This window comes from Carcharodon carcharias, chromosome 7, assembly GCF_017639515.1.
Source record: "Carcharodon carcharias isolate sCarCar2 chromosome 7, sCarCar2.pri, whole genome shotgun sequence".
NCBI classification, from domain to species: Eukaryota; Metazoa; Chordata; class Chondrichthyes; order Lamniformes; family Lamnidae; genus Carcharodon; species Carcharodon carcharias.
In genome coordinates, this window is record NC_054473.1 from 20559194 (window position 1) to 20575124 (window position 15931).

The following is a 15931-nucleotide window of genomic DNA, read 5'->3' on the forward strand; positions in this document are numbered from 1 at the left end:
CCAATTCCATTTCAAGCTCCATAGTTCCCCAATCCCCCCATCCACTACATTTGCAGCTCCATCCCACTCCAACCAGCAAATCTCACTGCCCCTGCTTCAGTCAGTAAACTCTAACCTCTGCACCAATCAGCAATCCCAGCTCCTTCAGTTATTTCTATCAGCAAACTGTGTCCACTCCTAACAGTCCTTTTAACTAAAGCCCAATTCCCCATCTATTCCTGCCATCAGACCAAAGTAAATAACAACCCCATCTTCCACTGACAACAGAACGACCACTACAATATTTGTATTCACGAATGACTCATGGTGTCAGAGGCTCTGGCAGATGATGAGTATTTATAATGGTGCAACTTTGAGTTTTCTCTTTTTCTCTATCTATGCATCTGATTTAGCAAATGTAGAGGCACCTCAATCGTCCTAATAATAAACTTGTGACCCCCATATGATCAAGCACTTCAACTAAAACTACAGAAATGGCTATTTTGAACATGACTGTTAACTGTATAGCAAATCCCTGCCAGGGTGCTACAATACACATGATCCATGAGTGGCACATTACTGCAGCTTCCAAATTATTCCCTTTTGACAGACTCCATCTTCACTTCCATGTGAATTGGCCCCATGGAATGTCTTGATAGCCACCTATGTCTTCTAAGGCACTCGAATTACACTGGAATAGTTAATAAATGGAATGTTCCCCAAACCACCTCATGCATTTTAGATCACTAGCTTTTGCAGAAATGAAATGCAATCTCTCAACAGAAAAGCAGGAAGAAGCGTATAATACTCACGACAGGGATAGCGTCATGTGAAATCTTTGTCTCAGGCCATGAAACATCACAAACGACTTTGGTGGGAAGGATCGGGCGGTCACTTCACAGTAGGGCTTCTCATATCCTCCTGAGGGACAATTACACTTGAATCCGCCCGCTGGGAGGTTCGTGCAGGTTCCACCATTTCTACACACACCAGGAGAGCAGTGCCCAGACTGACTGTCCACTTCGCAGTGATCACCTGACCAGGGTTGAAGTGCAAATGTCAATGAAAACATATCATACGCATCATTTCTTCCACTAAAACAAAGCCAGCTTCCTGCTCTTAAATGGGGTGGAAGTTGGAACATTGATCAGTGTTTCTTGCTAAAAACAAGAAAGAGCACCAATTAAAGGTGGAAATGCAGCAGTTTGAGAATGATATGCCAGCTGTGTGAAGCAGATTGCTACAAAAATGGAACGTATTGCAAAATTCTCAGTGACATGGAAAGAAACACTGCTGAGACTAATAAACTCCAAATCGGCCTGAGAACCACACCGACATCGAAAAGGTGGGTGCATCCATAGAAAATTCTGATGGCTGTTTCATCCCGCAAAGGGAGATCTAACAGGTCTTTAAAGAGGCAGTTTTACCATCAAGATCTTCTCTAAGCATCAATGTTACATGGCAACATGATTAAATTAACATCTATTGGGGTTAATTTCTTGTTATTTCTTTAAACTTTAATAAAAGCATCATTGAACATTGCAGCATGATACTGTCATTTGCCCATCATACTTACGTCAACTCTTTGATAGAGCTATACTATGAGTCCTACTTTTTTCCCCTTCAAGTACTTAGTCAATGCAATAGCTATTGATGACATTCTCTGGTGTATTGAGCCGTATTTTCGCCACCGAGGCGGGCAGAATACCTTGAGTCGGGAACTTTCCTGACTCGGCAGACTTTCCTCAGTAGAAAGTGTCCCATTAGTCCTAATTTTCACTCTGGGGGCAGGGGTGATTGCAGTATGAAGTCAGTGCCCGCTGACCCAAGAAGCAGTTTGGGAGCAGGCACAGAGGTGGCTGAGAGCTAGGGCATGCTGTTTAAAAGGTATGCCTTGGTTCTCTGAAAATCCAGGCTCCCATAAAATGTTTTGGCTGGAGAGAAGAGAAAACTTTGCCTGATTAACAGCTTTATGCTGTTATAATAAGCTATTTTTCCCTGTAATCTCTTTTGTCAATGGCTCAATGTTTATGTGCACAAGATAAAGAGGTGTCAAGTGCTTATAGCTTCTGTTGTTGATACTTTAAAGATCTGGATGATTGATACTTTTATAAGGTTGTAGCAACAGCATATTTTTAAAGAAAATTATGAATGGATAATTTTTAAGCAGTTCCACACAAGCCGTTGTTAGTTTGTGATTTCTTGGTTCTGTAAAAATACTGGGTGAATGGGCATGGAAGTGCCATGAGTTAGCATGAAGGATATGAGGGGCCATGGAGTGGGTGGGGTGGGCATGGATTGGGATGGAGGGAGAATGAGTTGGGATGGAGGGGGCATGATGGGCATAGTTGAGGACTTTTGGCCATAACTTTCAAAAAGATTCCTGAAGCCAGACTATGACACACGACTCCTCTGAGGGGCCGTGAACCACAAGTCATGGAGAAGCTGGCCTGACTGAACAAAAATTGCAAAGGAGGGCTCGGTGATGCCTACCCCCTGCAGTGCTCCCAGCCAGGTCGGGAGCGCAGGGTGCGGGCTTGCCACATGCACCCTTATCTTGAGACACCAAAAATTTGGGGCATGGGAATCCTGGAATCAGGTACTCCCGCCAATTTTTAAATGGCTCCATGGTCCTTACAACTCTGCGAAACTCTGATCCAAAGGTTGAAAGAGATATTGAAGTTAATTCTGAAGGAGCTGAATTATCAGTAACCAATATAGCAAATTCAGAAACGATCCAGCATTAATTGGCGGTTAATTTAGCTTTCTTGCCTGGGAAGGTCAATAATCCTTATGCACTCTTAGCGTCAGTCCTCGCTGTATAAAAGGGAATTGAGTGAAATGAACACCATAAACCAATGACCCGTAATTTTCTGGAACTTTTCCAAATTTTAAAAAGGGTATGGTGTATTGTAACACTATTAGATTTTTTTGGAAAGGAGTGGAATGCATGGATCACATTTGAGGCTAACTACTTAACATTAACCATCACTAGTCACTGACCCCAGCAGTTCCTAGTTTCAATGATGTCAAATCTGATGGAAGCTCATTTTTGAGTGGCTTTTCTCAACGAATGGCTGGATCCTCTCTTTACTCAAATCAATTAAAATGGGAATGAATTCCTAAACCTAGTGAGCTATTAATCTTAATACGCAAGTTGTTGCTCAAGATTTGGAAGAAAAACCTAGAGTAAGTCAAGGTGCAATGGCAGACAGTAACCTATCTAAACGATGGTATTAGAATTTTTGGTTTCTCCACTTAAAAACATACAGTTTAAAACCAATTTATCCCCATGGATGAAATACAGAAATAATCATTAACAGCAAAAATAATTGCCTATAAGTAACATGTTTTAATCTCAGATAATTTAAACTTGCTCTTAACAGGAATGCACCGTGTATGAAGGTTAATTTCTAATTTATATGCTGTCAGTAAATGGACATTGTAACATCAGTAAACATACCAGCATATTTAAAGTTTTTCTTTAAAACAGGGATTTCAATTTTTCTCTTGCTCTGCTATTTATGTTCTCCACACACCATCTCACATAAAATTCCTTCCCACACATCAATACCCAGCAAAATTTCCTCTCCTCACACACTGATCCCCTGAGGTTCCTTCTCCTCAGATTGACTCCAAGTGAGATTGCTTCTTCACACATCACAAGGATCATCCCCTGCCTCAGAACACTGCACCTGCTATAGACGATGATCAGCAATAGGTGGCTAAACATCCACTTCAGCTCATCCTGGTTCCTCACCAACAGACTGCCACAAGACTCAATGCTTGCGCTGATGCTTGTCAATGTCTACAAGAGTGACATGCCACCAACTACATCAAGTTCACCTTGAACGGAAGCCTAAACATCAGGGTGAAATATATTTGGAAATAAAAGCTCAAGCAAAACAGCAGCATTTCCATCTTGATTACAAATGCTAAGTACCTTCTTTGACAATGCTGTGCAACATGACCCCATATGACCTATCTTGGAGTTCAGTTGAACCCCACACTGACCTTCCACTTGATGAAAGTAGCTGTCAAGATGAAGGCAAGGGTTAAACTGTTCCAGAAACTGGCAAGCACAAGTTAGGGAGCATCAGAACATTGGGCATCAGCAATAGCTCTTATGTACTCTGTCGCTGAGGTGGTGAGGACCAGAAGTAGTCATACTTGACAAGCTGATGTCCAGTTGAATACTGCCCTCTGAGCAGTCCAATAAATCATGGTTAATGAACGCCTCCCCATCAACCAGGACCTCAGCTACATCTCTCAATGCTGCTTGAAGTTATGCTAGTCCTTTTGGACCGACACAATTAACCTTCGACAATGTGACTTCAAACCTGATGAAGCTTGGAAAGCTGAATGAAGTTTATAAGTAACAAATAACCACTTCCTGAGAGCCAATGCAGAAGTTCACTGACTTTGGTTTTCCATGAAGCTATGAGCAACACTAAACTGCATCCAAACAACCGTGGAAGATGCAGGCACCTGAAGCACAAATGGAAAACTAAAAACTCTCCAGTATGTGACTTGGTCACCCAGGACAGACCATGGAACATATAAAGTTTCAATGCCTGTTTCACAAATACAAAGGAAGCATCAGAGTGATTTACACTGCTACCCATGATGTTATTATCTGGCTTAACCACCTAAATGTAAAATTGTTCCACATCTACATCAACCATAAGAGCGAAACAGAGATGCTAGGATTCTATGAAGCCACAGCACGGGCCTCAAAATCCAAAGCCTTCTTGCCTATGGATTAGAGCATTGCCAACTGAGCTAAGCTGTCATACTTAAGTGTGACTAACTTTTTATCTTTTCTGCAGCAGTGAAGGATCTTCCTAAAATAGCACCAAGTATTAAAATAATCGGTTTTGGGAAGCTTAAAAACCTGAGGGAAAAAAAATGAAGCGACACACCAAACACATTTATGGAACACATCAAATATGAATATGGCACTAACTTATTAATTACTGAGCTCATTTCCTATATACAAACTGTAACAAGGGAAGAAAAGAGCTTATATTTAACTGGTATGTGCTGCCCTTTGGCAGTGTCACCATCTCAATAACTTGGGGCTGAAGTAAACAGCTGCGGCTCTGGCCCCCTTCCGTGAGCCAGAAAGCAGGAGGAAACTCCACTGTGGCCATTTTCAGAATCCCCCACAGGATTACATGTCAATCAGTCAGTTAAGTGCCTGCTGTCAGGGCTTCCTTGCCTTTGAGGGCGAAGATTCAGTTACAAAGAGATGTTGGTCAATCGGATGGCAGGCCTCGTGGTGTCAACGGGAGGGGTTGCAACTCCTGGCACTCCAGTAGGCCCTGGAGCAGCAAAGATGGAGCAGGCCCCAGAGTACATCTAAGCTGGTCGGTTGCCAGGGCGAGTCAAGCAGATTCTAGTAATGAGCGGTGGGGGGAGAGCAGTTGTTCTGGAGGGCAGGGATTTCAGTTTCAGATCTGCAGCAACTTCCTGTAACTCTTTCAAGTACAAACCCATTTCCATCTGTTTCAGATGAAGTTACATTGTTTTCATAGTTTGCCATTGTGAGATTTGAACTCTTGAGCTTGGGGTTACAAACCCAGTACCATAACCACTTGGCTATTTAGGCCAAGCGTGTTCTGGAGGGCAGGAGGCGCTTTCAGCAGGTTGCCATTAATTAGCCACTTAAGGGCCTCAATTGGCCGCAACCCCTGATTTAATCAGGAGGAGTCAGGAAGGCGACAAGCACGCCACCTGTAATCTTCTCTCCCGATTCTACAGCCACCCTCCACCTCCTGGTCAGGGAATTAAATTCTGCTCATGGTCTTTGGGAGTCAATGAAACACAGAGAGCTACAAACAAGTGCTAAGCTGGAGACTGAGTACCATGATATATTCTTCGTGAGATAGCATTTTATATGTTCTTCTACACTATGTGAGCTGTAAATATTGTATGCAGGTGTAAAGTACATTAGTTACTGTTATAAAGCTGTTATATGGTTTCCTTTACCATAGGACCACAGGGCAGAAGTTTCTGGATGGTCGGGAGGGGCGGAGTGGGAGCGGACCCAATCGCCATTTTATGTGGGCGGGCCAATTAAGGCCTGCCCAGCGTGCTTCATGACTCCCATGTATAGCGGGAGTGGGCGGGTGGCGGCAGGCGCACTAAGCCCGCCGGGTCCACTGGTGACCCGGCGGCCTATACAAAGGAAGGCCTAGCAGCCTTGGAAAGGCTGCTCGCAATGGCTGGGCAAAGGGTTGTGCAGAAGGGCAATGGAGGTTATGCAAGTCCGGAGGCTAGGCCATCGGGGCAGGCCAGGCTGAAGGGTAGGCACCAAGTTTCCCAGCTCGGTGCCCATCCAACCATGGTGAGCAAGGAGGTCCTTAGCGACCTCACGTTGGCGCAGCAGCTGCCTGTCATCTCTGCGGGCACCTCTCAGGGCACTCGAGATGAGGGCGGCAGCTCCTCCGCCGCTCTCCCAGTGACTGTAGCATCCTGTGAGGCTGCAGCAACTGGGGATGCCAGCTGTGGAACTGGCAGATCCCTCCCAGGTGGGGCCAGCACAGGCTCCACGGGCCAGAGGATGACCACCAAGGTCACTGAGGCCAACATGACAGCAGAGTCAGAAGGCTGTCTCAGATGCCACTCCCAGCGATGGGGCAGGACTAAGACGTAGCACCCGAAAACATAAAAGTCCATTATAAAGGATTTAATAGCTGAGCACTTGGAAAACAGTGGCAGAATTGGACAGAGTTAGCATGGATTTACGAAAGGGAAATCATGCTTGACAAATCTACTGGAATTTTTCGAGGATGTAACTAGTAGTGTTGATGAGGGGGAGCCAGTGGATGTGGTTTATTTGGACTTTCAGAAGGCCTTCAACAAAGTCCCACATAAGAGATTAGCGTGTAAAATTAAGGCGTATGGGATTGGGGGTAGTGCAATGAGATGAATAGAAAACTGGTTGACAGACAGGAAACAAAGAGTAGGAATAAACGGATCTTTTTCCGATTGGCAGGCAGTGACTAGTGGGGTACCGCAGGGAACTGTGCTAGAACCCCAGTTATTCACAATATATATTAATGATTTAGATGAGGGAATTAAATGTAATATCTCCAAATTGGCAGATGACACAAAGCTGGGTGAGAGGGTGAGCTGTGAGGAGGATGCAGAGATGCTTCACTGTGATTTGGACAAGCTGAGCGAGTGGGCAAATGCATGGCAGATGCAGTATAATGTGGATAAATGTGAGGTTATCCACTTTGGTGGCAAAAACAGGAAGGCAGATTATTATCTGAATGGCTATAAATTAAGAGAGGGGATTGTGCAACGAGACCTGGGTGTCCTTGTACACCAATCGCTGAAGGTAAGCATGCAGGTACAGCAGGCGGTAAAGAAGGTAAATGGTATAACAAAAACAAAAACAGAATAACCTGGAAAAACTCAGCAGGTCTGGCAGCATCAGCGGAGAAGAAAAGAGTTGACGTTTCGAGTCCTCATGACCCTTCTCGAAACATCAACTCTTTTCTTCTCCGCCGATGCTGCCAGACCTGCTGAGTTTTTCCAGGTAATTCTGTTTTCGTTTTTGTTTTGGATTTCCAGCATCCGCAGTTTTTTTGTTTTTATCAAGGTAAATGGTATGTTGCCCTTCATTGCCAGAGGATTTGAGTACAGGAGCATGGATGTTTTGCTGCAATTGTAGTGGGCCTTGGTGAGACCACACCTGGAAGATTGTGCGCAGTTTTGGTCTCCTTATTTGTAGAAGGATGTTCTTGCTATAGAGGGAGCGCAGTGAAGGTTTACCAGACTGATTCCTGGGATGGCGGGACTGACATATGAGGAGAGATTGAGTCGGTTAAGATTATATTTGCTGGAGTTCAGAAGAATGAGGGGGGATCTCATAGAAACCTATAAAATTCTAACAGGACTAGACAGGGTAGATGCAGGAAGGATGTTCCTGATGGTGGGGGAGTCCAGAACCAGGGGTCACAGTCTGAGGATACGGGGTAGACCATTTAGGACTGAGATGAGGAGAAATTTCTTCACCCAGAGAGTGGTGAGCCTGTGGAATTCACTACCACAAAAAGGAGTTGAGGCCAAAACATTTTATGTTTTCAAGAAGGAGCTAGGTATAGCTCTTGGGGCAAAAGGGATCAAAGGATATGGGGAGAAAGCAGGAGCAGGCTATTGAGTTGGATGATCAGCCACGATCATGATGAATGGCGGAGCAGGCTTGAGCGGCCGAATGGCCTACTCCGGCTCCTATTTTCTATGTTTCTATGAGGTCTTTATGATTTGCTTTGAATTGAAACACCCTTGTCATTTTGTTTCATTAAGGTTCTTTGCTTGTGATATTAAATTAAAACATGTGACCATGGCTGAAGGTACCTCTTTTCTTCTGCATGTGTATGGTTTCCAAAAATGTTAGGAGTGCTTTGTGGGACATTCAGCTTTATTAACAAGGCCCTTAGTTACTTTTCCTAACCTGGGAGATTTGGCACTTAGGCGTCAAGTGTGGAGCCTGCAGTCCAGGTTTGTCCTGGATGAGCATCTGTGGTGTTCTAGCGGAAGGTTCATTGGATTAAAGCCTCCCGGGTGTCCCTGCCTCTCTGGAGTATGCCCAGGTCAGTGTCTACCCCCTCAGCATTTCCCTGTGCATGGTCATCCTCGGAATCACTGCTGGACTCATCGTGTGCAGCCGTCTTCATCGTCCACTGTGCCCCCACTTTCCAGCGCAAGATTGTGGAGAGCGCAGCATGCAACCAGTTTCACCGATACACGATCTGGGGGCTACTGGAATGCGCCCCCCAAGTAGTCCAAGCTTCGGAAGCGCATCTTGAGAAGACCAATGGTTCTCTCCACCGCAGCCCTTGTGGAGCCGTGCCTCCTATTGTACATTGCTCAGCTTCTGATCTTGGATGGCGGAGAGGCGTCATGAGCCACTTTCTGAGGGGATAGCCCTTGTCACCCAGCAACCATCCACCCAGCCAGGTTGAAGCACCGAAGAGCCCCGGCACCTGGGAGTGTCTGAGGATGCTGGTGTCCTAGGAGCTGCCTGGGTACCTTGCACAGGCTTGTAGAATCAGCATCCTGTGGTCACACACTATCTGCACATTCATGGAGTGGAAGCCCTTCCTGTTGATGAAGGCACCGGGCTCACCTGCTGGCACCTTGATGGCCACATGTGTACAGTCTATAGCACCCTGGACACGGGGGAAGCCAGCAATGGCCGCGAAGACTCTGGCTCGCTGTGTCTGGCTTCCCTGGTCCTACACAGAGCGTCTGTAACCTGCTTGACACAAGTGTGGACAACTGACTGGGAGACACCACAAAGGTCACCCACCGACCCCTGGAAGGAGACAGAGGCATAGAAGTTGAGGGCAGCTGTGACCTTTAGAGCCACTGGCATGGGGTGTCCACCCACAGTTAACAGAGATCTCAGGCCCAATTATCTGACAGATATAGTTGACTGTCTCCTTTGAGAGACAGAGCCTCCTTCAGCACTGCACCTCAGACATATTGAGGTAGCTGCTTCACCACCTGTACACCCTGGCAGCAGGATAATGGCGTCTTCTGCGGCCCCTTCCGCCTTGGTCTACCTCTTGGCCCTGCGCCCCTTGTGCCTGCGCCTGTCCTCCCAAAGATGGCTCCCCTGGAGGCTGAATATGCACTCCTGGCCTCCTCCTCCTTCTAGCCCTCCATTGCTCCTCAGAGGAGGTGCCTCCAGTGGAGAGTTCTGCTCCCATTCCCAGGCTATGGGAAGGCTTCCTGAAACCTGCAGGCCCGGAAGAGATTCCTCACTGCAGAGTGCTGACCTGAAGGTTGACTGTCCAGAAAAAGCAGCTGGTATGGATTTTGAAGTATTGCAGATCACACAGGCAAGTTTCAAAAACTTTGAAAAATCAATGTTTGACAGAGCACACTGGCGACCCCACTGAGCCCTCTTATCCCACCCGTGGATGAGGTTTATACAAATGTGTCCTACCCGCCTGCCTGTTTTGCCCGTGCACCGACCCGAAGATTGCACGGGCGCCGAAACATCTGCGTCGACTGATGAGTCAAGAGCCTTAAGTGGCCCGTTATTTAATGTTGGGTGCGCAGTAGATAGCATTGCATGCCCGCCCAACAAAATATCGCGATGGTGCGCGGTGACGACGAGATGCTCGCCTGACATCACCGCGCATCGTTTTACGTGCAGACGTGCGGGGCCTGTCCCCACACGCCAACGGGAAAATTCTGCCCAAAGAAGTTACGATGCAGAAAGAGACCATTTAGCCCAACGTGTCTGCACCAGCCAAAAAGAGAAAAAAGAAACAAGCCGCTCATTTTAATCCCATGTTCCAGCACCTGGTCCATAGCCTTGCAGGTTACACTTCAGATGCAGATCTAGGTACCTTTTAAATGAGTTGAATGCTTCAACCTCAACCACCAACTTCGGCCGTGAATTCCAGACACCCACCACCCTCTGGGTGAAAAAGCTTTTCCTCATGTCCCCTCTAATCTGTCCACCAATTACCTTAAATCTATGCCCCCTGGTGATTGGCCCCTCAGCCAGGGGAAACAAGTCTTTTCCGTCTATCTTAACTAGGCCCCTCAATTTTGTGCACTTCAATTAGGTCACCCCTTAGCCTCCTCTATTCCAAGGAAAACAACCCTAGCCTATGTAATCTCTCCTCATAGCTGCAATTTTCAAGCACTGGCAACATTCTTGTAAATCTCCTCTGCACACTCTCCAGAGCAATCATGTCCTTCCTGTAATGAGGTGACCAGAACTGTACATAAAATTCCAGCTGTGTCCTAATCAGCGTTTTGTACAGTTCCATCATTACATCCCTGCTTTTGTATTCAATATCTTGCCCAATAAAGAAAAGCATTCCATATGCTTTCTTAACAACCTTGTCCACCTGTCCTGCCACGTCCAAGGTCCTGTGGACAAGCACTCCAAGGTCTCTAACTTCCACAACCCCTCTTAATAACTTGCTATTTATTGAGTATTCCTTTGCTTTGTTTGCCCTCCTCAAATACTTTACCTCACACTTTTGGATTGAATTCCATTTGCCACTTCACCGCCCACTCAACTAAACCATTGATATCATTCTGGAGTCGACAATTATCCTCTTCACTATCAACCACACAGCCAATTTTTGTGTCATTTGCAAATTTCCCAAAGATGCCTCCCACATTTAAGTCTAAATCATCAGCAAACAGCAAGGGCCCCACCACTGAGCCTGTGGAACATCACTGGAAATCGTTTTAAATTTGCAAAAACACCCATCGATCATTAACCTTTGTTTCCTGTCTATTAGCAAGGGAGTATTCAATAATATTATTCTATAATGGACTGTATTAGTGGAAGCTCAGCGTGGTTTATCAATAATTGATGGAATCAGAAACAGTTTGTTATATCAGAGAGTATTATTGGGGGAGGGTAGTGGAACAATGAGGTTAACTTTGAATCTGACCTCAAATTACATCCACATGAATGCAATGAAGGTCTCCTGTCTCCGATGGCTGAGAGAGCTCTAGGTAAAATAATATTCAGTGGATTAAGTGCAAAGCACAGAATACACCTGTGTTAAAACTACCTAGGTATCACCAAGAATAAAATTCCATTGCACCATTCCTGGCATATACTGGGAGAACATACAGCAAAATTTACACATTCCCAGCCTGTGATTTTGCACTTGTGAACACAAAATCTTGAGCTGGGATTGAATATTTTCCCAATATAATCCTCCAGGGAACAATACAGCTGAAATTATATCACTCGTGGTAAACTCAATCAAGAAATTGGAGCTGCTTGGGCAACTTCTGACTGGCAATTCCCCAAGACCCTCTGCGAAAGTCTCCGACTCTGAATTAGAGTCAGAGACTTCGGACAGTTGCGTGAACTTACCTGAATAGTTACCCAGGAAATGTTAGGCAGAAAAATCCTAGTTTATCTCCTAGATAACTACAGAGCTGACCCCCGAATCACTCACACTGACCCCCGACTCCCCTCTCAATCCCCCCCACCCAACTACAACCCTGACAACCCCCGACCCAACTATCTCTGATCACCCGGCTACTCCTCGACTCCCTGACTAGACCCAACTATGCCCAACCTGACTATCCCAACCCACTTACCACCTCACCCACCTGCCTGCCACCCTACCCACTTGCCCACCTACCCATCCTACTCATTACTCATTCATCCACTCACCCATTCACTAACATTCATCCACTCACTGACATTCACACTGGACATTTAAACTTAACATATGGGAGCTAGTGCTGTAAAAAGGAACTGCGCCTAGTCCTCCGCCCAAAGCTACAGCGTTGCAATGGAATTTTGAGTGATTTCTGGAGGCCGGGCAAGAAATGCAGAGCAGCATCTGGGAGTGGAAGAGTTCGAGGAGAGCACCAATCCAACGATGACTGCTGCTCCATGGAAGATCTGGGCCATTATTTCTAGTGGTCCAGAGCAAGAAAGGTGAGTGGCATTTCTAACGAGCCTAAATTTGGTTCATTTCCAATTTCATAGAACCTCACTCTTCAATACAAAGTTAGCACAAGTACACAGAGAAGGGAAGTATTGGAGGATGATTATACTGTTATGATCTTGATCGAGACCAAAAACATTTTTGTAAAAAGAGAAACCAAAAATCTCAGTTAGTTACTGAAAGAATGAAGTCACAAGATTCCACATTTAAAACAACGGAATTTTCAACTATGAAAGAATCAAATAAAGCAAACACTAAATAGCATCTCGGGTAACCACCCATACTCTAAACCCCAAACCCAACACAAGTTAAATATGAATTAATAAGCAAATTGTGGTCATTTACAAACTATAAATTACACAATAAATGGCAGATACAACTAAGATCTTACAAATTGACTCCGCAGTCCACGCAGCATACGTGTCGTCAGTATCAGTCATAAAGTCCTTAAAAACTGTGTTTTCCTCACAAAGAATTTCAGCTCCTCTTCTAGGATTTAGCCTGATCCCCAGCTGACAGCAGCGCGCAACCAACCCGAGTTCCCCAGACGCAGTCTTCACCAGAACTGGCACACATCTACACAACCTCCTTAACTCTGCTGACGATGGTCTGGAGGGCGTAGATCCACCAATATTATCTTCAAGTAACCGAAACAGCCAAAGCAATTCTTAACTCCCAAGGATTTACTTCAGTTCCTTTCCTTTCCCAGCCTGCTAACTTTTAACCCCAGAACTGTCTTTCACGGTGAGGGTTTTTCCTGACAATTCTTATTCTAGTGCAAGCTAGGCGAATTTCCGAGCCTTGGTTCAAATTCTCTCAAATTTGGTCCTTTTAATCCGAGAGCAGGCGCCTACTCGCATTTCTGCACAGTTGGCCTCTAGCTGCCCCCTCTCTCTGATGTCCTGGCAGAGTGTCCATGTTTGAGAATTTTCAGTGATACCTTAAAAGCCCTACCTCTCAAAGCCCATCTCCATGGCAAATTAAATCACATGGGCCTGCTATCCACGCAAAAACGTTGATTAGCTATCCTTAACCCCAATTCTCTATAATCTTGTAAGTAAATGGATAGTTTAAAGCATAACTGTTTACAACTTAACATTCTCAACACCTTCCTACCAGTCTAACCACTGTAAGCACTGATGCTGCTGTTATTGATTCCAATTTGGAGCACCTTACACTTTCTTCCCAGCAAAACAACCTGTTTTAACAGCCATGTCACCCTGGCCTGTTTTGTTAGTCAAACTTCAAAAAAGGTCACAGGACCCCCTTCATCTTATCCTAATTTAAAGGTACAGCCTCAAAACATAATCTTATAATCCTCATAATTGTAACACAGTCCAACAAATAGAAAACAGGTTTACATTACCCCAAGCACAGCTTATACAACCTAAATACAGGCCTGTGCCAACAGAAAGATTAACGAGACAAGTTAAATTCAAATAATTTGATGTTCATTTCTGTTCTGTATTTTTGTTATTAAGAATTTGCTTAACCTTTGGAAAGAGGTGCACTGGGCCATGGATCTCATTACTTCAGGTTCAGCACAGGTGCTAAAGAAGAATACTGTGGATGTTGGAAATCTGAAATAAAAATAGGAAATGCTGGAAATACTTGTCAGGTTTGGCAGCATTTCGGGAGAGAGAAACAGTTAACGTTTCAGCTCACTGACAGCTCTGATGGTCGTTGACCTGAAACATTAACTCTGTTTCTCTTCCTACAGATGCCGTCAGGCCTGCTGAGTATTTCCAGCGTTTTCTGTTTTTATTTCAATACAGATGAGGGTGCGAAATATATGAATACAATACATGAGGACAAATGCAGAGATAACACACAGTACTGTACATAATCTCTACATCGATATATCGACATTACATTTATTGGAAATATTCAAGGGCCAGAATTAAGGCAAACTTGCAAAGTTCAAGCATTCCACAAGTCAATCTGATTTTGATGACATAAGTTGAACTGTTTGAAATAAGAGAAGGATCCAGTACTAAAAGACAGAGCAGAAAAGGAAACAGACACCCAACACTATGGGCAGAATTTTGCCATCGGCAAGCAGGGGGCGGGGCCCGCTCGCCGACATGTAAAATGATACAGGATGACATCGGGTGGAACCCCCAAAGTCATCCCGCCCCATTTAAATTTTCAGGTAGGCGGGGGCACAGCGAAATCAGCTGCGGACCTGCCGACCTGTCAATGGTCAATTGAGGCCATTGACAGGATCATTTAACCAATTAAAGGACCTGCCCGTCCAACCTTAAGGTTAGTAAGCAGGCCAGGAACCCCGGGCGGCAAATAGCGAAAACATGAAACCTCATCCAGCGGCGGGATGAGGTTTCATGCAGGGATTTAAAAATTTTAATTAAGCTATTCTGTAAATTATGAACATGTCCCAATTCATGTCACATGAAGGGGACATGTAAGGGATTTTTTTTTCTTCTATTTTTAATATTTTGCAAAGTCCAGGTGATCTCCTTGAGGCTGCACTTGGCCTCGGAGATATGCGCTCTTCCATGCGCATGCGCGAAAGAGCACACTCTCGCTTTTAGGGAATCCCCCCCCACCCACACAGGGAGCGCATAGCGCCTCCCGCCGGACGTCACGCTGAGCGGGCCTTAATTGGCCCACCCACGTAAAATGGTGATGCAGCCGGCTTCGCTGGCGGGGATCAGCTCCACGCCCGCCAGAGATTGAGTCGGACCTGCCCGCCTGACAGGCAGAAAATTCTGCCCAATTTGTTTCTAATCTCATATCTGTAACTAAAAGGCACTAAACTATACCCTGCATTTCACTAACATCCCTACGATCCGAGGACAAATTTTGGCATAACTTTTGTACAGGTCATGTGATCCTGTCCTCTGCATCATTTTTATCTTTGTTATCCTTTTACCCACTTCAGCAGCAATTTTCAATTTCCCTACATCTGCTAAGTACTTTAGATCTTGTCAAAACAGCTTTAAATTCCATGCTGTACATGTTACCAAAATATAGACTGACTAATAGATACAAGGTATCATTTAAATCAAAGATCCTGATATTTTAAAAAAAGCATAGACGGGCTTCACTCTTCATTTATAACTTCAATTACTGCCACATATCTCACATACAACCATTAATGCCCAAAATGTTGTGAAAGTTAACTGATATGTTTCACATCGTATATTCACATAGTATATACCAGTTACAATGATTCTAATAGTTCTAATGACACGCTAAGCTGTTCATACCAATTTAAATCTCCTGTGACTATATATCCTGAGAATCATAAAGCAGTATTACTTTATCCTTGCCATGCTTATACAATTGATACAATGTTCAAATTACGAGATTGCTTTAAATACAGAGTGCCTCTACTTCAAAATATCATGAAATCTAGGGAAGTAATGATAAGAGAATGGATAAGACATTATTAGGTCAAAATCTAATGTCTGGTGCACACAGCGCCTACAAGCTGCTAATCTCTGTATTCTATGGATTGATGCAGT

The 15931-nt window shown here is 44.8% G+C and overlaps 1 protein-coding gene across 1 annotated transcript in view; it reads right to left on the reverse strand.

Annotated features, from left to right (window-relative positions):
- Positions 1-15931, reverse strand: part of LOC121279976 (cadherin EGF LAG seven-pass G-type receptor 3-like) — a 642224-nt gene that overhangs the window by 311497 nt on the left and 314796 nt on the right. The window contains exon 3 of the mRNA XM_041191598.1: positions 792-1014. Within this exon, the coding sequence (XP_041047532.1) occupies positions 792-1014 (223 nt within the window). The remainder of the gene's footprint in view (positions 1-791; positions 1015-15931) is intronic.